Source organism: Tupaia chinensis, unplaced genomic scaffold, assembly GCF_000334495.1.
Source record: "Tupaia chinensis unplaced genomic scaffold, TupChi_1.0 Scaffold141517_1, whole genome shotgun sequence".
Taxonomy (NCBI): Eukaryota; Metazoa; Chordata; class Mammalia; order Scandentia; family Tupaiidae; genus Tupaia; species Tupaia belangeri.
In genome coordinates, this window is record NW_006201378.1 from 1 (window position 1) to 21,407 (window position 21,407).

The following is a 21,407-nucleotide window of genomic DNA, read 5'->3' on the forward strand; positions in this document are numbered from 1 at the left end:
TAAATAGATAAAATATATAATATTCTATAAGAAATGTGCAAGACAGAGAAAAGCAACTTTTATAATAACAAAGATAGAATAATTTAACTTTGTATATAGCACCTTATTTGTTCAAACCATTTGGCATAGGTTAGTTGTCACAACCTCAAACCTGGCTGACTTCAGTGTAAATTTGAAAATAGTATAGATTTATGGATGTAGTTTTAGAAAATCAACTCTACTGCAGTTTTAAATTGCACTGTATGTGTATATGTTTGGGTGTATTTATGCATAAATATGAAAGTTAATGTGTAACTGCCCAAACCGAATCAGAACATAAAATAAGAAAAGAAAAAGAATGGGGAGAATAGATGGATATAGAAAACAGGAAAAGACATACACTTCATTTAGTACAATTCATTGGTTTTCCAATAAAGTAAAACTCAGAGAAGTCAATGAATTATTCAAGGTTGTGCTATTTAGGTGTCTTCTGGTAAATAGTGTAAAGTTATGAATCTCTAAAAAGCAGTGCCAAATGTTTGATGATGTATTGGCTTTTACATTAGTGAATTATTGGGTTCACCTGCAAAATTTCCAAGTCTGATTATGTGTGGAAAGATGTTATAGTATTATCACATTTTTTCCATCCAGTGAACTAGAAAGCCCCTTAATAATGTATTTTTTCTGTATATCTAGGTGTGACTCTTGAGTCAGACTCTTGCCTTGACCCAGGAATTCCTGTGAATGGCCATCGTCATGGCAGTAATTTTGGCATTAGATCTACAGTGACCTTCAGCTGTGACCCAGGATACACACTGAGTGATGACGAACCACTTATCTGTGAGAGGAATCATCAGTGGAACCATGCACTGCCCAGCTGTGATGGTAGGTAGAGCTCAATCAGAAAATACACCATGAAGAAATGCATGGGTCATGGAAATAGCTGAATAGTTTGGGTGCTATGTGTATTTTATGGGGTGGAATCATGTGACTAAGGTATGATGCATCTTCTGAAAAATTGTATACCTTAAAATGTTGCTGTTTAGCGCTTGAAATATACCTACCAAATTCTCCCTCCTAAGTAAATTACTATTTAAATGAAAAATTATGGGCTGTTCTTCAGCATTATCTCTAAATAATCAAACTTACAGAACTTAGTTATATATATTTTTAATTACATATGGCATTTATTAAAAATAGTATAGGGGATGCAGATGGTGTGGTGGTTAAGTGTGCTGGACTCCTGCATGGCTGACCACAGTTCAAGTCTCGGACCTGGCGGCTTGCTTCCTCACTTTCTCTTTCTCTCTCTTCCTCTGTGGTCAAATTTAAATAAATAGATAGATAGATAGATAGATAGATAGATAGATAGATAGATAGATAGATAAATGTTAAAAAAAAAGAAAATGGTATGTGGGACAAGGTAAAATATTAAAAAAAAAAAAAAGAAAATGGTATGTGGGACAAGGTAGTCTATGTAGATATCACACACTGACAGACTTGACAGTCTTCCGACTCAGGTACCAGCATCATTTCTTAGAGGAAATCTCTATGTCTGCCCAGCTCATCTTAGTTCCCTCTGACTCTTAGCCTCTACTGACACTTCTCCCAGGACCTTGATTCTCAGGAACTTTCCAGTGGTTCTTTGTTATATCAGCCACCTTCTTTCTTAAATAGATCTGCCTTGGACTTCTCAAAAGCAAATAACATTCTCGATTTTTGTCATTGTAGTGTTTAAATTTATACTATGTGATATATAGTTACAACAAGTTAGATAAACGTGTTCCTTGTGATCATTTGTCAAAGAATTTGGAATATTTCATCTTTGACCATGAATAGAATGCCATTATAACTCATAATATTATTTCCAAGGAAAAACAAATATATTTGAGGAGGTCTTTAAAAGGTTTATGGAGAGTAAAAAGTTCTGGAAGTACTTATGAAAAAACTATGCATGAGTTAATTTTTTTTTTGCACCAAAATAAGCTCATATTTTAATTCTGTGTTTTCACAAACTTTTTGAAGGCCCCTCATGTGCATATGTGTATTATTTCTGTTTTCATCACTTTTTTAAAAACTGCAGGCATTTCTATTCAAACATGATATATGTATTTATTAAACACCTTGACTTGTTTTAAAACGATATATCCAAGGGCCCAGGGAGCGGTGCAGGGGTGATCAGACAAATCCATCGTATAGGAAAGGACCTGTGGGACCGTCAGGTGGTGTGAGGTTAAGTCGCTGGATCCCACATGGCTGCCTGTGCTGTTCTAGTCCTGGACCTAGCAGCTTGGAAATCATGACAGGCGTGGGTGCATGTGTGCCCAAAATCCTGATGGAAGATAGAAGGAGAAGAGATTGGAGCATGATCTCCCCTGAGTGGGGGTTAGTGATTTTTCACTTTCCCTCTCTCTCTGGTGAACATACTTGCTCTTGTTTGCCTGCTTGCTTGCTTAAAAAAAGAAAGAAAGAAAAAGGAAGAAAGAAAGAAGAAAAAAAAGACCCAGTGTTCACATACCAGGATCTCCCTGGATCTCCCTGAGCACTGTGGTATGTTCTCGCCCATGATCTAGGCCAGCCAAGACTGAATCGGGTGGATCATGCTATAAAGAATGCATTGGGGGTGACTTCTCTCTCCTCTCTCCTATTTTATGAAGAAATAAACAAACTTAAAAAATACACTCAAAATAACTGAGTTTATGGGACAATTAGGCTTACCTGGAGATCGCTCAGAACCTTGACTTTTGTCACTGAGGTATTGATCCAAACAATTCTTGGCATGATGGAAGGGAGCCTGTAGCACGTGAAAGGACAGCACAGAGAGGCTGAAGGCCCTCCGGGGACGTGGGAGTACAGAAGACCAGCAGAGTGGTAGAGCTGGGCTCTGAGCAGCAGAGGAGATATGGGTGTCCAGCCTCTTTCAATCAGTCACCCCTTTATTTGTGAGATCAGTCCATATCATGACACTTGGCTGTGTTTCATTCATTCTCATCGCTTTCTTTAATTTTATAAACATAATACAGATTTCCATTTTACCCTACTCTTTCTGGACATTTGAGCTGCTTTGAATACTTTTTTTATGTGGTTATTTGGCATTGGTAGATGCTGTTTTATAAATCACTTGTTTCTTTGCTTATGTTTATTGGATCGCAGATGTATTTCCTATTGAATTATAGGCACTATGTATGTTTGGAAATTCTGGTGTTGGATCTAGGCCTCATAAATAATTTTCTCTCACTCTGAAGTTGTCTCTCTTTTCTCCAAGAGGTTTTTAGTTTTAGATTTGTGTGTGTGTGTGTTATGCATGTGTGTGAAGAGAAGGCTTTAATTTTAAAGTTTTCAATTCTAAATAGTACTTAGTTTGTGGCATTTAAGTCTTTTCTACCCTCAGATACATGAAGATATTCTATTATTTTCTTCTGAAAACTTAAAAAAGATTAAGAGTTTATTGAGGTATAATTGAAGTACAATAAGCTACATATGTTCAACGTGAGCAACTTGATAGGATTTGAAATATATGCTGGGTGATCAGGAAGGTCATGATACATTTTTGCATACAAAAACATAGAAAGATACGTTATAACTTTCCCTGTGACCTTTATAATCATAAATGTCTTCAAAACTTGTTTGACACCCTTAAAATTAAAAACTGTTTTTTGTCTCTTAAGTTAATGACATTAATGCATCTAAATTTTTTTTTGGTAAAATATGCTGAAATATGTAGATCCATTTTTTTTTCTCCAGTATTGCTATCTAAATGAGTCAGCATACTTTGTCGATAATACTTTCTCTACTGTGATACAAGTGGCCACATACATGTGAGCCTTTTCATTTTTTTTTTCTCTGCCATACAATGCATGTACCCACCAGACAGAGAAAGAGAGGGAAAATGAAAAGTCACCCCCTATTAGAGATGACCATGCCACGGTCACTTCTCCTCCATTCTCCCCTTGAGATTTGGGTTATGAACACACACACATCCAGTGTGAGTTTCAAGCTGGCTGGTTCAGGACTCAAATCACAGTTGGCCATGTGGGAGTCCAGCACCTTAATCACAATGGCACCTGCTGGCCCTGGAGCCTTTTTTTTGTTCTTTTTGAAATGATAGGCAGGCTTTATTCTGAAAACTCCTGGAGGTTTATTAAAGTAGCATCAATGAAAAATGAATAAAAGGATCAACAGGAAATAATTTAGGAGAAATGGAATGGGAATAGACTGAAGAAGACCTTAATGCTTTGCCAGTAACTGAGAGACTGCAGGAGTGCTAGTTATACCTTTGCCATGTTTTTATTAACGTCAAAGGTACAATAAAGTTAATGCATTTTGTCTCTGTTGTTTACCAAATTAATTGGTGCAGATTTAAAACTTAAACTTCTGTAAGAATTGATATACATAACTATTTTGTTACACTGGAACAGGTGTCAGCAAATAATCAATTTATGGCAAAAGGCTCTGCAAACTTTGGGAGATTTTAGTGTGTGATATGAGAGGTTCAGTGAGTCATGGTTGACTGTTTTCATTTATCCATAAGAAACTGTTCTCATAGATTCTTTCAGATCTGAAAGAATCTCCTAAACCCCACAGGTTTTTACTGGAACAAATGATACATCAATAGGATATTTAAACCTTCAAATATTCACAGGTCATAGAAAGGAAAAAGGAAACGAGGATTAATTACAGTTGTGTCACCGTCAAAAAGATAAACTATGTCAATATCACATCTCCACAGCATCATTTCCATTTGCTTGTAATATTTATGCTTTAGCACACTCAAGTTTTATAAAAGGTGACCATTGAGATAAATTTTCTTCCTTGTATCCGGTGGAGGACAAATGGAAGGAAAAGTTTGGAAAAACAGGTAGTTAAATAAGTATTTTTGCAAACTGCTTACTTTTCCATGAGCATTTATTGTAAAACTACTGCATTCATAGCCAAACAATTGAAAAGTTTATTCTTCATCATTACAGGAAGAGTAAAGACCCTTTTAAAAATCACACAACAAAGTAAATGCTTTATTAGATACAAGAAGAAATTTTAAATGTAGTTAACAACTTGAGATCTTGAAAGACCTTTTGAGATATACTTTTAAGAATGGACAGGATTTAAAAGTGAAGAAATTACTGATTGAGGCAACAAGGCATAAAAAAGCCCTGGAGTACTTGGAAGGAAAGAAATTTATTTGCCGAGGATAGCTGGTGAAAGATATCCCGAAGGTCATTAATGCTAGTATAATGGGCATATTATGAGGGCCCTCTAGACTTCTTTGCAGGTAAGACTGAAGTCAGTGGACAGGGCTTCAAATCCCTCTGCTGCTGCAACCCAGTAGCTCTAATTTATGCCCCTCCCTTTTTATTGTAGAGTTTCTATGTAAGATTTCTTCTGAGAAAATAAATGAGTGAATGAAATCAGTGTCTTCTCTGTGGCATGAAGAATCCATGCATAATATTGAAATGGAAAGGAAACCCATTAAATTTTTGCTTTAAATAGAATTGCATTCAGAGTTTAAGACAGAAGAAGAAATGGTAGAAAGAGAGAAAAGAAAAATAATTAAGCTCAAGACTCATTTCACAAGCTGAACTGCAAGAAGGAATTGAGAGTGTTGTAGCTAAAAGATCACCTGGACGAAAAAGAGCACCAGGCCCCGGCTGCGGTGGTACAGGCAGTAGAGTTCCAGTGCCTGATACTGGAGCCACACACGAAGGCCTCAGAGTCGGGTCCCAGACTGTCAGAACACGCCAGGGCTTATCCTAGCTGCACCCCTGATCCTGGCTTACTGAAAGACTCGGGAGGCAGGGGGAGAATCATGCCTAGAAAGACTCTGTCTAGAGTGTCTCTCCTCAAGAAACCAAATTAAGGTGCTGAATTCGCATATAGCTAACCGTGGTTCAAGTCCCAGAACTGGGCTTGAAAATCAAAGCAAATAAATAGGTAAATAAATAAATAAATACATACATACATAAATGAATGGGGAAAAGAAAAAGAAAAAGAAGCCAGAACACAACACCTGTTAAAGAAAGAAACATTGAATACCAGCAGATGCTATAATGGTTATGTTGCTGGACTCCCACATAGTCAGCTGCAGCTCGAGTGCCTGACCTGGCAGCTTAAAACTCACACCAGTGTGTGCCAAAAATCCCAAGAGGAGAAGGGAAGAGGAGGGATTGCAGTATGGTCATACCCCCGGGGGGTGATTTCTCACTTTCTATCTCTGTCTCTGTCTGTCTCTCCAGCAAGCGCATGCACCCTATAGCAAAAAAATAAAAATAAAAAAAATAAAGAAACATCGTATAATAGAAGTGCAAAATACAGGTAGTATGAAAGGGAGAGAGAACATAATGCTGATATTCCAAGATCTCTAGTAAGCAGTTGAACATTCAAATCTGCTTTAAGAAAGAGGTCCTTGCTTAAAACCTAAGTTTGGAAGCTTTTGGTTTTTGAGTAGAGTTGGTGCTGCTGAAGTAAACATGTTCCAGGCAGATAGTAGAGCCTGTTTTTGATTCCTTCTTCTGGCACCATTTCAACTCGTGCCTTCCTCCAGTCCAGCTAAAGGAAACAGTTAAATATAAATTTGGTAAATACATTTTGTGGTTCTATACCATACTGACTCTGTAAGTTTTGTATCATTGGAAGACTAATAATAAGGCACATAGCCATCAGCTAGTGGTGTGATGTTTAAGATGGCTAAATCATACATAGTGGTGGTTCAAGTCCACGACCTGGGGGCTAGAAAACCAGGCCAGGTGTGTGTGCATGCATGCACAAAATCTTCAGAGGAGAATGCAGAAGAAGAAATTGTAGTATGGCCAACCGCACTGGGAAGTGTTTTCTTTCTCCTCTTTCTCTCTCTCTCTCTCTCTCTCTCTCTCTCTCTCTGTCTTTCTCTGGTCAAATTAAAATTGAAAAAAAATTTAAAAAAACATGTAACCTTGGGCAGAGTCTGGAGAATTGGTGGAAGAGTAGAGGAGAAGGGGAGAATGGTAAGATGATACCCACAGAATCCATAGGAGATGTTGGGCTTTACTTGGAAGATCAGCAAAACCCCAGGGACTCTGGAATGAATTGGCAGAAGAAACTATGGGAACAGCCTTTCACAGAGGCTTATCACAGGCTTGATCTGACCTGCATAACCTCAAGCTTTCATCACTTACCTAATATTCGTCATTCATTGTCCCAGGAGTAGTCATTTGCACAAGTGTACATCCAGCTCTTTATATCTAACCAGCGCTTTGTCTCATTTTATTCTGATGACCAAGATTTCCTTTGAATTTTGAGACCAAACTAGTATTTTTAGAATTATTCATGCATAGGTATCTGGATTTTTAAAATAAACTATTCACCTTCCCTGCTAGAATGTAAAATTTGGAATAACAGGGATATCTTCTTCATTGTTATATAGCCAAGACTAAAAAAAGATTGTTTGAAAACTAGTAGGGAATTCCTCAGTACATGATTTGGAATGGATGGTTTGGGGTATGAATGGGTAAAAGCAGAGGGTCAAAGACAGAACTTTAGCAGCTCTTAGATGTTTTAATTCACCTCATATGGGAAACAATTTCTACATATGTTTCCTCTTTTTCCTTCCCCCAATTTCTAAATAACTTAGTCTTCTCTCCAAGAGATTTCTGATATAATGTATCTGTGTCCTTGTTGTTAGGTAGGTTATAAAAATAGAAAAATAAAATTCAAGAAATTATAGCCTTCGGGATAGCAAAAGTAAAATTTTACTGTATCTTTTACAACTTCCCAGAAAAGAATCTACCATGCATGAAGAATTAGATTAATGTAATTCAAATTAAATGAAGCTATATTTGCAGCTCTACTAAGAGACTATAGATATATCTATACTATATGAATATAGTCATAGACCCATAGGGACACTAAAATGTAAGTCAAGTCTTTGATTCCTTCTCCTCCTCTCTTTAATTTTAGATGAGGATACCAACTCAAGTCTATGCATCAAATTTTCATTTCCTGGAAAAACATACAGATTTTGTGTACAGATTTATTTTATTCCAAATTGTCATAGTGTATGAATTAGACTGTGTTGTGTTTGAACCCATAAGAACTGAAATAAGTGTCAGAACTGTATTATCTGTAGCTCTCTGTCCAACCTTACTCCTCGACAGCAGATTTAGTGATTTGTGGCTTTTATCCTGCATGGATAAGTAACATCAAAGAGTGATTCGAGCACACCCCTCCCATCCTTTTCCTCATATGTGATCAACTATTTTTCTTGATGATATGAGACACAGCATGAAATAAATTATAATTTTTCAAATGTACTATAGTACATGTATCCTTGTGAGAGAAAGAGAGAGCGAGAGTAAGAAAGCACCCTCCAGAGGGGATGGCCATACTGCAGTACCTGCTCCATTCTCTTTTCAGGATTTTGGGCATGCATGTACATACACCTGGTGTGGTTTTCAAACTGCTGGGTCCAGGGCTTAAAAACAGCACAGTCAGTCATGCAGGAAACAGCCACCATAACCACTATGCCACTGGCTAGTCCAAATTATCATAAATTTTATCATTTTTAAATGTAGCTGAATATATTAATTCTTTATATAGTGTATTCAGATTTTAGGGTAAAGGCTACTCATAAATTACTTTGAACATATGATATCTCAATTTTATGAAAAACATATCTCATCCATTATGGATAAATCCTTCATAAAAATTTGGGATGTTGATGTATACTTGTAAACAAAACAAAAACACCCCAGTATCATACTTTACCATTTATTTTACAAGATTCCTTTGCTGTCTTTTATCATGTCCTCATTCTTTGCATGTATGCATTTACTTTCTTTTTTGAACTAGATTAGATTAACTACCATGAAATAACCAATACTTGGACTAACCTTTTCCCATTAATACGAACATTCCCAAATTGGTTTCATAAAAACGACTGCCACACATAATATTTACAAGAAAAGTAGGTAATTTTTGAAAGATTTCTTATGTCTCACTATGCTCCCTGATTCAATATCATTAGATTATCCTAATCTAATCTAGTACTCAAACTGTGCAGCTTGCCAGGTGGGATCTAGCACTTTAAGCTTCCTGCCACCTTCAGGCCCTGAGCAATGCCAAGCTCTTTACAATGGCATCTAAGGCCTGGATGACACCTGGCCCTCTATCAACCCAGCTCTTGGCATCCTTCCCCCTTCGTTTGCCCCCTCAGTGATACTAGTTTGCTTTCTGTTCTCCACCCTGGCAGCATATTTAACTTTGGTCATTTGTGCTTTCTGTTTTCTCTCTACCCATGTTCTTCCTAAGTATTAAATGGTTTTTCATCTCTTTCAAGTCATTCTTTTCTTTATTTTTTTGAGAGATTTTTGCTACAGGATATGTGTATTTGCCAGAGAGACAGAGAGATAGAAAGTAAGAAATCCCCCCTTGAGGGGAGAGCCATGTTGCAATCCCTTCTCCATTCTCCTCTCAGGACTTTGGTCACACACTCATACATGTGTGCCTGCTGTGAGTTTCAAGCTGCTGTGTCCAGGGCTCAAACTGTGATTGACTATGTGAGGGTACAGCGACATAACCATTACGCCATCTGATGGTCCCTTCAAGTCCTTTTTTTATAGACCACTTTTTTTTTTGGATAGGATTTTGCTACAGGGCGTGAGAGCTCACTAGAAAGACAGAGAGAGACAGAAAGCGAGAAATCACCCCCCAGGGGGGATGGTCACGCCACAGTCCCCTCTTCTCCATTCTCCTCCCGGGATCCTGGGCACGCGTGCACACACGCCCGGCATGAGTTTTAAGCCACTGGGTCCAGAACTTGAACCACGGCCAACCACATGGGAGTTCAGCGACATAGCCATTACACTAACTGCTGGTCCCTAGACCACTTTCTAAGTATAGCCTGCTGACCACCCTATTTCAAGGGGCCCCAATTCCACACAATGCTTGAACTATCTCATTCCTTTCTTGCTGAATTTTCTTCCTAAGAATTAGTCATCTTCTCACATCTTATATCATCTGCTTTTTACAATGCTATTGATTTTACTTCTTAATTTCCACTTTAAATATATCCTCTATAAGGACAGAGAATTTGTCCATTTCATTTATTATTGTCATCCCTGGAGCTGAGGACAGTACCTGGTTAATAGTAGGTGCTCAGAAAGAACTTGTTGAATAAATGAATAAATATTATATTTTAATGTTCCTTTTTACTTTTGTAAATTAAGATGTAAAATGCATCTTAAAGTGCAACTGTAAGATGTAACAATCTCATGAAAAATGACTAAACTACTCTAGAATTTATTTTTTAAATTTTCTATTTTGTTTATTTGCCTATAGCTCTTTCCATTGGGTTTTCATAAGAGATGATCCATTATTTTAAAATATTTAATCAGGGAGCATAATGAGGCATATTATACCTTTCAAAATTTACCTACTTTTCATGTGAATATTATTTGTGGCAGGAGTTTTTATGAAATCAATTTGGGAATGTTCGTATTAATGGGAAAAGTTTATTCCAGGTATCGGTTATTTAATGGTAGCTAATCTTACCTAGTTCAAAAAAAACAGTGTAAACACTACATAAAAAGAATGAGAACATGTTAAAAGAGAGCAAAGGAATCTTGTAAAATAGTGAATTATGATGCAGAAGGAGTGTTTTCATGTCTGCCTACAAGTCACTGTTTGACACCCTTCAGATGGATTAGCTCATCTTATTCCCCCAGTAACTAGGGAAGTCGGTATGGTTATTGCCCCTTTTTACACGTGTGAACATGGGAACAAAGAGCAGTAGAGAAACTTGCTCAAGCGCATGCACTAGTACAGAGATATTACTGACAGTCTTCCAGAGAGGTGGAGACAATAGGATATATTTATCTAAGAGGAGATGCATTGGGATAATTGGTTGGTGTGATTATGGAAGCCAAGAAGACTCACAATCTGCCCTCTACAATCTGGAGACCCAGAAAAGCTAACAATATCATTAAGCTTAAACCTAAACGTCTAAGAAATAGGGGAGTTGATAGTCTAAGTCCCCGCGTCTGATGACCCAAAAAGCAGAGGCTCAGAATTCTGAGGGCAGGAGATGGATGTCCCAGCCCAAGGAGAGACTATTTGCCCTTCCTTGGTCTTTCCGTTCTATTCAGGCAGTAGATTGAATGATGTCACCCACATTGGCGAGGGTGGATTTTATTAATTCATTTACTGATTTGAATTCTAATCTCTTCTGAAACACCCTTGCATACACACCCAGAAATGATGTTTTACTGGGACCAGCAGTTTAACATAATGGCTATGTCGCTGGACTCCCACGTAGTCGACCGCGGTTCGCGTCCCAGACCCGGTGGCTTAAAACTCACTCCGAGCTCGTGTGCGTGCGTGCCCAAGATCCTGAGAGGAGACTGGAAGAGAAGGGATTGCAGTGTGACCATTCCCCCTGGGGGGTGATTTCTCGCTTTCTGTCTCTCTGTTTCTCTCTGTCTGTCTGGCAAGCGCATGCACCCTATAGCAAAAACCTCTCCAAAAAAAAAAAAAAAAAGAAGAAATGATGTTTTACTAACCATCTGGGTATCCCTTCATCCAGTCCAACTGACACATATGATTCAGTGTCACAGTGGAGGGGCTGCACTACATTTTGTAAGTTGTCTATTTGTTAGGACAATTATATTTATATACTAGCACATGATTGCAAATAAGATAAAGTTTAGGTTTTGTCTGGTTCTCATGGGCATGGCATTGAGTCTTCTTCTAGACCTTGTATAAATTCCATGTTTTAAAAATGTATTTTGTGGGGCCAGCAGGTAGTATGGTGGTTAAGGTACCAGACTCCCATATGGTCCTCCCACAGACTCCCACTGTGGTTCAAGTCCCAAATCTGGAAGCTTGAAAATCACACAAGGTACATGTGCGTGTTTGCCCATAATCTCTGAAGACAATGTAGGAGAAGGGATTGTGGCATGGTCATCCCCTTTGGGGGAATGAGGAGGCGATTTCTCACTTTTTCTCTCTCTGTCTCTCTGGTGAGCACATGCACCCTATGGCAAAAACGTAAAAAAGACAAAAGAAAAAAGAAAAAGAAAGAGAAAAAGATAAAGGAAAGAAAAAAAAGAAAACAAAATAAAACTCTGTTCAAGTAATCACTGTAAAACTTTAATAATCTCTCTCTGTTATTTTAAGCTCTATGTGGAGGATACATTCATGGGACAAGTGGAACAGTTCTTTCTCCTGGATTTCCAGATTTTTATCCAAACTCTCTAAACTGTACATGGACTATTGAAGTGTCTCATGGAAAGGGTAAGAACATGGCATGTGTCTCAAACATACAGAATGATAAATCAAAGATAGTTCATACAAAGAAAAAAAAAGTATTAATGTGTGAAAAAGTAAGATAATTAATTTCTTCATATATTTTAAAAAGTTAATTTTAGGGACCAGCAGATAGCATAATGGCTACATCGTTGGACTCCCATGTAGTCAACCATGGTTGGAGTCCTGGACCTGGTAGCTTAAACTCACACTGGGTGCATGTGCACCCCAGATCCCAAGAAGAGAATGGAGGAGAAGGGATTGCGATGTGGCCATACGCCCTTGAGGGGTGATCTCTCACTTTCTGTCTCTCTGTCTTTCTGGCGAGTGCACACACTCTATAGCAAAAACCTCTTCAAAAAATAAATAAATAAGAAATAAAATGTTAATTTCATTTTTCTGAATAATTTTTTTGGAAGAAAATGGTCTTTCAATTATTGGTACTCCAGGCAAAAGAGTTCTTGTTTTCCTCTCTATCATTTAACTTGCATATATATACATGTGAATATGAGCTTGGAAATTAGTTATTATGGTAAGCAATAGAGACATTGATTAAACAAAATCTGAATATTGGTTTAATAGAAGGAAATAAGCAAGTTTTTCTACTTCTAATTTTTATGCTAAATCTATGATAATTTTTGTACTAGCTTTAAATTTACTCAGTTTTATCACACATAATAAATCACTGATCTTTACATAATCCAGTGATACCTCATATAATACATATAATTATCATCATATTTTAAATCAGCACCATATAGATCAGTAAAATTTGCATTTTGTGCAGGAGTTGTAGATTATAAGCATCGCATTTAAGATTATACCCTGGGTTATTTTATGAGTAATTTTATCATTTTTAAAGAATCTATTTTGAATTTGGATCACATAAATATACTTCATAGACTACATCTTTTCACATAAATTTAAACTTGACACAAAGTTGACATATTTTATTATATATGCTATATTACATTATGTTACTATAGGTGCATGTGAGAGAAGAGCTTGACCCTGAAGAAAATTAATAAAGAAACAGATTATGAATAATCAAGGTTTTATTATCATAATAATTTGTATTTTTATAAAAAGGGACCTATTAATAGCTAATGTTATTCATGTCACTATAGGAATCCAGAAATAACGCATTGTGGGTTTAGGTCAGATGTATTAAGAGGATATGAAACAACAATTTTTAGGCAATTTTGCCTCCTTTATGTAAATTTACAAAATTAGATTTCTGATCTAAGATTTTTTTTTTTTGAGAGATTAATTTTTTCCCCCATAAGGCATGTGTACTCACCAGAGAGAGAGAGATAGAAAGCAAGAAATCATTCCTCTACTCCATTCTCGTCTCAGGATTTGGGGTATACTCATATGTACCCAGCATGAGTTTCAAGTTGCGAGGTACAGGACTTGAATTGTAGTTGGCCATGTGGGAGTCCAGTGCCTTAACCACTACACCATTTGCTGGGCCTGCTAAGACTATCAAAAAGGCATTTATCATTATAAACAGGAAACTTATCTGGTCCTCTGTCCCTTTGGGAGTAACGTTCTCCCTAAGGACCTAGGAACTATTCTTGAATGCAACTCACTGTAAAATCCTGATCTATTCTCTGGGTACATCCACATCTACAACTCTATCTGTATCGACATCTATATCTGTACCTATATTCACAGCTACGTCTGCATTTATATCGACTTCTCTATCCACATGTGCATCTCTAGCCATATCCATTGCTATCTCTCCACCCACGTCTGCATTCCTATCTCATGTATGTATATCCATATCTACTCTGTATTCACGTATGTTTATAGTTATCCATATCCATAGCTATAGCTACTTTCCTATCAATATGTATAGCTGCGTTTATAGATACGGAAGCATTTGTTTTGGTTGTGCATCTCCTTCATTTCTAGAGTCACACTTTTTCTACATGTTTTTCTTAGGTTTACCTAGTAATATTTTGTTCATATTTTGATTCAAAAATTTGATGTCTCGAAATCCAGAAGAATTTTTTGAGCGACTGCTGATTCTATGCTTCTCTCTTTCCTCTCTCTCATCTTTATCCTTTTTGTCATGCTTGTCTCTCACCTCCCTCTCTGATCTCTGAATGTTGGTATCTCTTTCTCATCTCTGTCTCTCCATCTCTCTCTCTCTCTATTCAGGAGTTCAGATGATCTTTCATACTTTTCACCTTGAGAGTTCCCACGACTATTTACTGATCACAGAAGACGGAAGCTTCTCTGAACCCGTGGCCCGGCTCACTGGCTCGGTGTTGCCTCATACCATTAAGGCAGGATTGTTTGGAAACTTCACGGCCCAACTTCGCTTTATATCAGACTTTTCAATTTCCTATGAGGGCTTCAATATCACATTTTCAGGTATGTTGCTCTTTTTAACTGCTTCTCTCCTTTCACAGAAATACTTGCCTTTCTGTGTGCGTGCACACAGGTGCCTGCCTGGCTGGCTGTTTCCCTGTCTGTTTATAGGAAAATTGCCAACCACTGGAAGTCTGGAGACTAAGCCCTGCTAGAAACAGGGTGAGGAGACATCTGTCTGGCATCCAGAAAGTGTCACGTTGCCCTACATAATTTGTGAGTTCTTGTCCTGTTAGTAACTTCTCTTCAAAGACCCTTTTCCTTATTTCTCTTCATCAGTTCTATGAAAATCTCTGAGGAATGATTACCACGGGGCATACCTGGGATTAGTTGTCTTCTGATTAGGTTGTTTTTACCCTCCACTAGATGTTGCTGTTTGTACTAAGAACCATCCCTAGGATGACAAAAGATTGGGACACACACACACTGAGTATGAGCTTTTATTTTAATATAATCAGACACAGTGACAAAACCATTCTCCGGAGTTAATCAACATTTTAAATTAAATTATAATATATAGTTAATATTTGGATAAGGTCTATATTGCACCTGGTATATTTATATGGTTAGATTGTTGTATTTGTATAGTTCTATGATATAGGTACTAATTTTTTTTTGCATATTAAAAATTGCACATACTTAAGAACTGGTCAGGCATATATGCAAGATAAATTTGATCATACACATAATGCTCAGTGGGTAGACAGTACTCAAAAACTCTGTAAACTTTTTAGACAACCCTCCTCCCCAACCAATGGAAAGGTACCTACCATTCTACAACTACTGAAGGGTGTAAACAAATTAATTTTCCTTTGTATATCTGATGCTTTGGGGAAAAAATGTGTTTTTCTGCTTTGTTCTTTATATCCTAGATCTAATATAATTTCCATAAGATAGTCCCTTGCATATGATTTTTTTCTGCTTTTGTGCTCCCATAAATTCCTTTGTAATTTTTATAGCACTTATGAGATAATTTATTATAATTCTTGAGTACTTAGCTCCTATACTAAAATTAAAATTCTAGATAGAATCGTTTCTCTTTGTTCCATCTTCATATAGCTGGCAGCTCTGTTCTTATATCTTACACGTAATAGAAACTTAATTATTTACTAAATACTGCATTATATAAAATAAAATACTGTCTTTAAGAAAAATATTCTTTAGGGATTTAAAAATGCCCTCAACTCTTTGATAAGCCTCTAATTCTGACCAGTTGTCATTTATCTTAATCTGTGTTGATTTTTTTCTATTTCACTTACATAAGTGGAGCTTCCAAGATTGTCTCAGACTACTTGATGTCTCTGAAATTTGCTGTAATCAGCAGTAATCATGAAATTGGCCACTTTATATATATCAAAGAATTAAATCTTCCTAACACTAATACCTAAATACCTAAATTGAGACCCAGTGGATCTCAATTAGTATCACTATGAGAAAATTACTCCTCTCTGTTCTTACTTTTATAATGTTCCAAAATGAACTTAAATAGAATTCTTCAAAGAAAGGAGATGGCCATGACACAAGTCCATGGATCACTTACGTAGATGGTTCTTATGGACCTGCAATGTTTAGTGCACCCTGCCCCTTTTCTCAACTCTGTTGCTCTCAGCACAGCATTCACAGTAAGTCTTTAGATTACTCTCTTAGTCCATTGTGCTGCTGTAACAGAATATCTGAGATTCCATAATCTATTGGGTCATCAGAAAAGTCATGATATGTTTTTCTATGCAAAGACATGTCATGACTTTTCCAACCCAATTAAAAATATAAAAATAATAAAAATAAAATAAAAGCAGAAATTTACTTCTCAGAGTTCTGGCTCTCTTTCCCATTATACAAGATGACAGGTGAAAAAGCTTAGGAGCAGGATCTTAAGGAGAAGAATCCTGAAGCCAAGAAGGCTGATGCCATTGGCAAGGCTCTAAAGGGTGATCCCAAAACTAAAAAGCCCAAAAAGGGAAAGCCCCATTGAAGCCAAACCTGGTCCTAGTCCATGGGATCAGCAGATACTCCCAATCTGCCATGTGTTCCAGGAAGACCATGTACAAGAGGAAGCACTCAGTCACTAAATCCAGGACTGAAAAGTGAAAGAGTGAGAAGGTTCTTGCCACTGTCGCAAACTCAGTTGAAGGGGACAAGATGGTGGTATCCAGGTAGTTAAACACAAAATGCCTAGGTATTATCCTACTGAGGATGTTCCTTGAAAGCTGTTGAGCCACACAAAAAAACTCTCTAGTCTGCATGTGAGAAAGCTGTGAACCAGCATCACTCCTGGGTCCATTCCCATCAGCCCATTTGGATGCAGAACAAGAGAGTGATTTTCCTGAAGTAGCTGAGCAGTGGCTTGCTACTTGTGACTGGACTTCTGGTCCTCAACTGAGTTCCAATACATAAAACACACCAGAAATTTGTCATCACTACATCCACAAAAATTGATAGTAGCAAATTAAAATCCCCAATACCTCACTGATGTTTACTTCAAGAAAAAGAAGCTACCACAAAGCCCAAACACCAGGAAGGTGAGATCTTCAACACAGAGAAGGATAAATATAAGATTACAAAGTATTGCAAGCTAGAGCAGAAAATTGAACTCTCAAATTTTATCAAAAATCAAAGCTGTTCCTCAGCTCGAGGGCTACCTGTGATCCATATTTGCCCTTACAGATGAAGTTTATACTCACAAATTGATGTTCTACATTTCTTGCCAAGAACCTAATTAAATAACTGATACATCTATCTATCTACCTATTTATCTGTCTATCTATATCTATATAAGAGTTTTGGAGGCTGGGAAGTCCAAAGCTGGTAGACTGATACCTAGTAAGGACCCTCTTGTGTCATCATATGGCAGAAGCCAAGAAGGTCAAGAATAATTCAAAGCTGTGTCCTTGCATGACAGAAGAACAGAAGAAGCAAACCCATTCTCTCATGCCCTTTTATAACGACATTGATCATAAGGGTGAAACGCTTATGACGTGAATACCTCTCAAAGTCTCCACCTCCCAACACCCTCACCCAAGGATCTTATTTCTTGTATATAGGTTTTGGAGGACACAGTATGATCATAGCAATTACTAAAAGTCAGAATGTAACTCTAGAGCTGACTTTTTCTCTCATATATTCCTTAAACAATCATAACAAAAACAACAAAAGCATTCTTTCATGGATCTTCAAAGCTTTGGGGGGAAGCTTAAAAATATCTTTAAATGTTTAAACTAAAGTGGTAACAGTTTGTAAACATTTAGAATAATTCATTTCCATACAACCAGTGGAAAATAATACCTAAAATATTCAGAAGAAATCACTTTAGTCATGCACAAGCACAGACAATATTTTTAAAAACAAAAGAACACACCTTTGATTCCAAAGCTCTCTTCTCTTTTCAAGGTAAAGGAGTTCTCTAGATATACTAAAAGAATATTTCATCTGAAAGAATTTTTGCCTTGAAATAGGGCTGTGATTGATTGCCAGTGATACTTACACAATGGAGATAATTTTTTAAGTACCCAAATAAGTACAAAACATTTTATACAAAGTATTAACACTTTCAGAGAAATTTCTGCTGTTTATTAGTAATGTTTATATTTGACATTTTTCCTGTTAGTCTGGTTTCTAGTTTCTTTTATTTATTTATTTATTTATTTATTTATTTATTTATTTATTTATTTTTTGCCATAAGGCATGCATGCTTGCTCGAGAGGAGAGAGACAGAGAGAGACAGTGAGAGGGAAAGTGAGAAATCACCTCTAGGGGGGATGGCCATGCTGCAATCCGTTTTTCCCCCAATCTCCTCCTGGGATTTTAGACACACACACATGCCCAGTGTGATTTTCTAGTTGCCACTTCCAGGACTTGAACCATGGTTGACTATGTGGGAGTCCAGCACCTCAACCACATGCAGTATTCCTGCAGGTGTCAACAGTAGCATTGTGGGGAAAGGACCCCACGATGAAATATGTTCACATAAATAGTACAGCCCCTACTTTTTGTTTGCTTATGTACACTCAAAGCTTTCTGCCCCACTTCTGATGCTTCTACTTCTTGAATGGTAACTTTCAATGAATTCACATAATTTCCCAGTCATTCTCTTTAAAAGATGAGAACTTGGATAGCTCTTAATTTAAATACCTTTTTTTTTTTCATACTTCACTAGGCAAATTCCTTCCATGCAGGCTAAATATTACCTATTGCATACAATATTCACTCTCTTCCCTAAGAAGAACTTTATTTTTCCTCCTATATTTCCATTTATACATCTAAATTATGTATTTTCACCATAATTTTCTGAACTGTTCTGGGTTCCTATACCATTAGTTTTCAAATGAGGGTACTATGTCTTCTTCCATGATCAATCAACACAGCTTGGGAGCGAGAGAGTAGAACATAATTATTCTTCTATCATGTTGTAGTCACTCAGTAAATATTTGCTGAACACATACAGGAAAAATGGCTGGCATTATTCTAGGCCTTGGAATAATAAGCCACATAGCAGTAGCTAAGACACCAGCCTTCATGGGATCTGTATTCTGTAGGGAAGAGAACACTGGGAAAAGCTATGAGAAAAAAAATATTAGGTCATTGAAAGTGGTGTATTTTTGCATAGAAAAAGTATGTCATGATTTTCCCTACAACCTAATGGAATGGGTCAAGGGTATAAGATCAAAGATGCTGCTATCTTATACAGAAAGGTACCAGGTAAGATTGCTTTAAGAAAGAGAGAGAGCTGCCTGCATCTTGCTCACTCTGCATACTCCCACCCTGCTGTCTATCTGTAGGTTAGCCTAAGATTAGCCCTACATTTCTGGACTTTCCAGCCACCAAAGCAATTAGTCAATAAACCTCTATTTCTTCACAAACCTCCCAGTCTCAGCTATTTCTGCTAGCAGTGCAATTACAGAATTAGATAGAGGAAGAGAGAAAGAGACAGGAAAGAGAGAGAATGAGAAGTATTTGGATACAGTCTCACCACTCTGTGATCCTTGGTCCAGCCTCCCCATTAGCTAGAAAGATAAGCATGTACTACCATGGCCAGCCTGTTTAGGTTGGTCCAGGACCTAAACGAGGGCCTCTCCTGTGGCTCCGGCCTCATATAATAGCACCCTACCTCTTGTGCTGCCACAGCTGGGCCATTTCTTTCATTCTAGATGGGTTCTGTTGTTGGAAATGAGCCAAGAGACTGGATAAAGAAAATGAAGGGGTAAATTCTAAGAACAAAATCTTTGCATCAGATGAAAGATGGAATGCTGAAGACAATACATTTTTCTTGTGTTAATGAACTTTCTTGTGTTAATGAATTAATGGAATTTTATACAATTCAAAAATACAAGTATAACAGTGAATCAATGACACTTAGTATGAGAATCCTTATATAACCTAATAGAAGTGGATAAAATTCATGTACTAACACACCATCTAATCTCATGATACTGTATCAGGCTCTTCCAGCAGATGTCTTTTAGAGGATGCTTTGTGTATAATACATTTTCAATAATATTTGTGGACTTTAATTAAATCTTGTGGTTTTTTTGTCCTACTAAAAATGCATCAAATTTCCAAGTATACTTGAAGAATGGCCAGATGAATTTGAATATATTAGAGAACCAGAGTAGTTGTACCTAAATGAAAAACAGGACCAATGCACAAAGCATGTACCTCAGAGGTTGACCAGTATGTTAAGTGAACTGAAGAAAGAATTAGGGCAAAAATGGGATTTTGAGAAAATCTAAATATGAGATGCCAATGACTAGCCTGATGAGTAATGGAAATAAAGGATGAGATTTGAAAAATATTGAGGGAAAAGTATCTCAGTATAAGATTGGACTCAATATAGGTTGGATTTGATATTCATTGAGAATTTTACATCTGAAATTTAGAGTTAGGAGATCTGGAAAATAAAACAGTATGTGAAATCAAAACATTGAGGCAATCTTTAAAAAAAAAAAACTTTGGCATCGTTTTCTATATGTTTTTCTACTGCTGTGATCTAGAAAACGAACTTTTGCCTTCTCAGTCCTTTGCCATAATGTTCATCGTTTATTACCCTTCCAGTATCTCCTCTAAACTCTGCTTCTCATTCTAATCCCTAATGATCATTTATTTCTGGCATGTGGCCCAACTTATTGACATTATTCGACTGGGCATTATAAGCTGAAGAAATAGCAAGAAGGAGGAAAACATACAAATAGGCGTTCACTCACTCTTTATCAGTTATCACCATTAGAAACTGAATCTTAAATGCTTCGAGAGACCAATGACAGCCAGGGTATAATTGTATGCATATAATGAAGTCTAAAAGAGCTGGCTCTAAAAAAATGATACAAACTTTGAAAAGGTCGTTACGAGTATTAATAATTTGAATACTTATTTCCAAAATGTAAATACTACTTATGCCAGACAGTATATATCCCTCCATTTTTTACTGTATTTAACATTTTGTCCTTGAGTATTTTCTGTTATATTTCAATAAAAATTTGTTTCTAGATTGAAAATTGGCAGTGAAGCATTGCGTTTTTCCATAGTGAGTATATCTAAGAGGTGAAATTGGTCATGATACACTTGACAACAACATGATCCTTTGATGTTGCTTTAATCTAGCGCTGCATGTCTTGGTTTTAAAAAGTGCCTTTGAGAAGGGTACAATAACTGATTTTAGCAATTAGAAATATCAGCAAAATGATTTCAAAATCTTAAAGTGACGATTTTGAAGTGGATCACCTCATTTTAGTATGTATAAATTACATTACACACATACAGTCAGTCTATATACTATATATATA

At 36.8% G+C, this 21,407-nt stretch overlaps 1 protein-coding gene across 1 annotated transcript in view; it reads left to right on the forward strand.

Annotated features, from left to right (window-relative positions):
• Positions 1-675: 675 nt before the first annotated feature.
• The window catches only part of CSMD1 (CUB and Sushi multiple domains 1), a gene marked incomplete at its 5' end in the record, with an annotated part of 442,872 nt that continues 422,140 nt past the window's right edge, over positions 676-21,407 (forward strand). The window contains 3 exons of the mRNA XM_006163216.1: positions 676-864; positions 12,124-12,240; positions 14,419-14,634. Coding sequence (XP_006163278.1) covers positions 676-864; positions 12,124-12,240; positions 14,419-14,634 — 522 coding nt within the window. The remainder of the gene's footprint in view (positions 865-12,123; positions 12,241-14,418; positions 14,635-21,407) is intronic.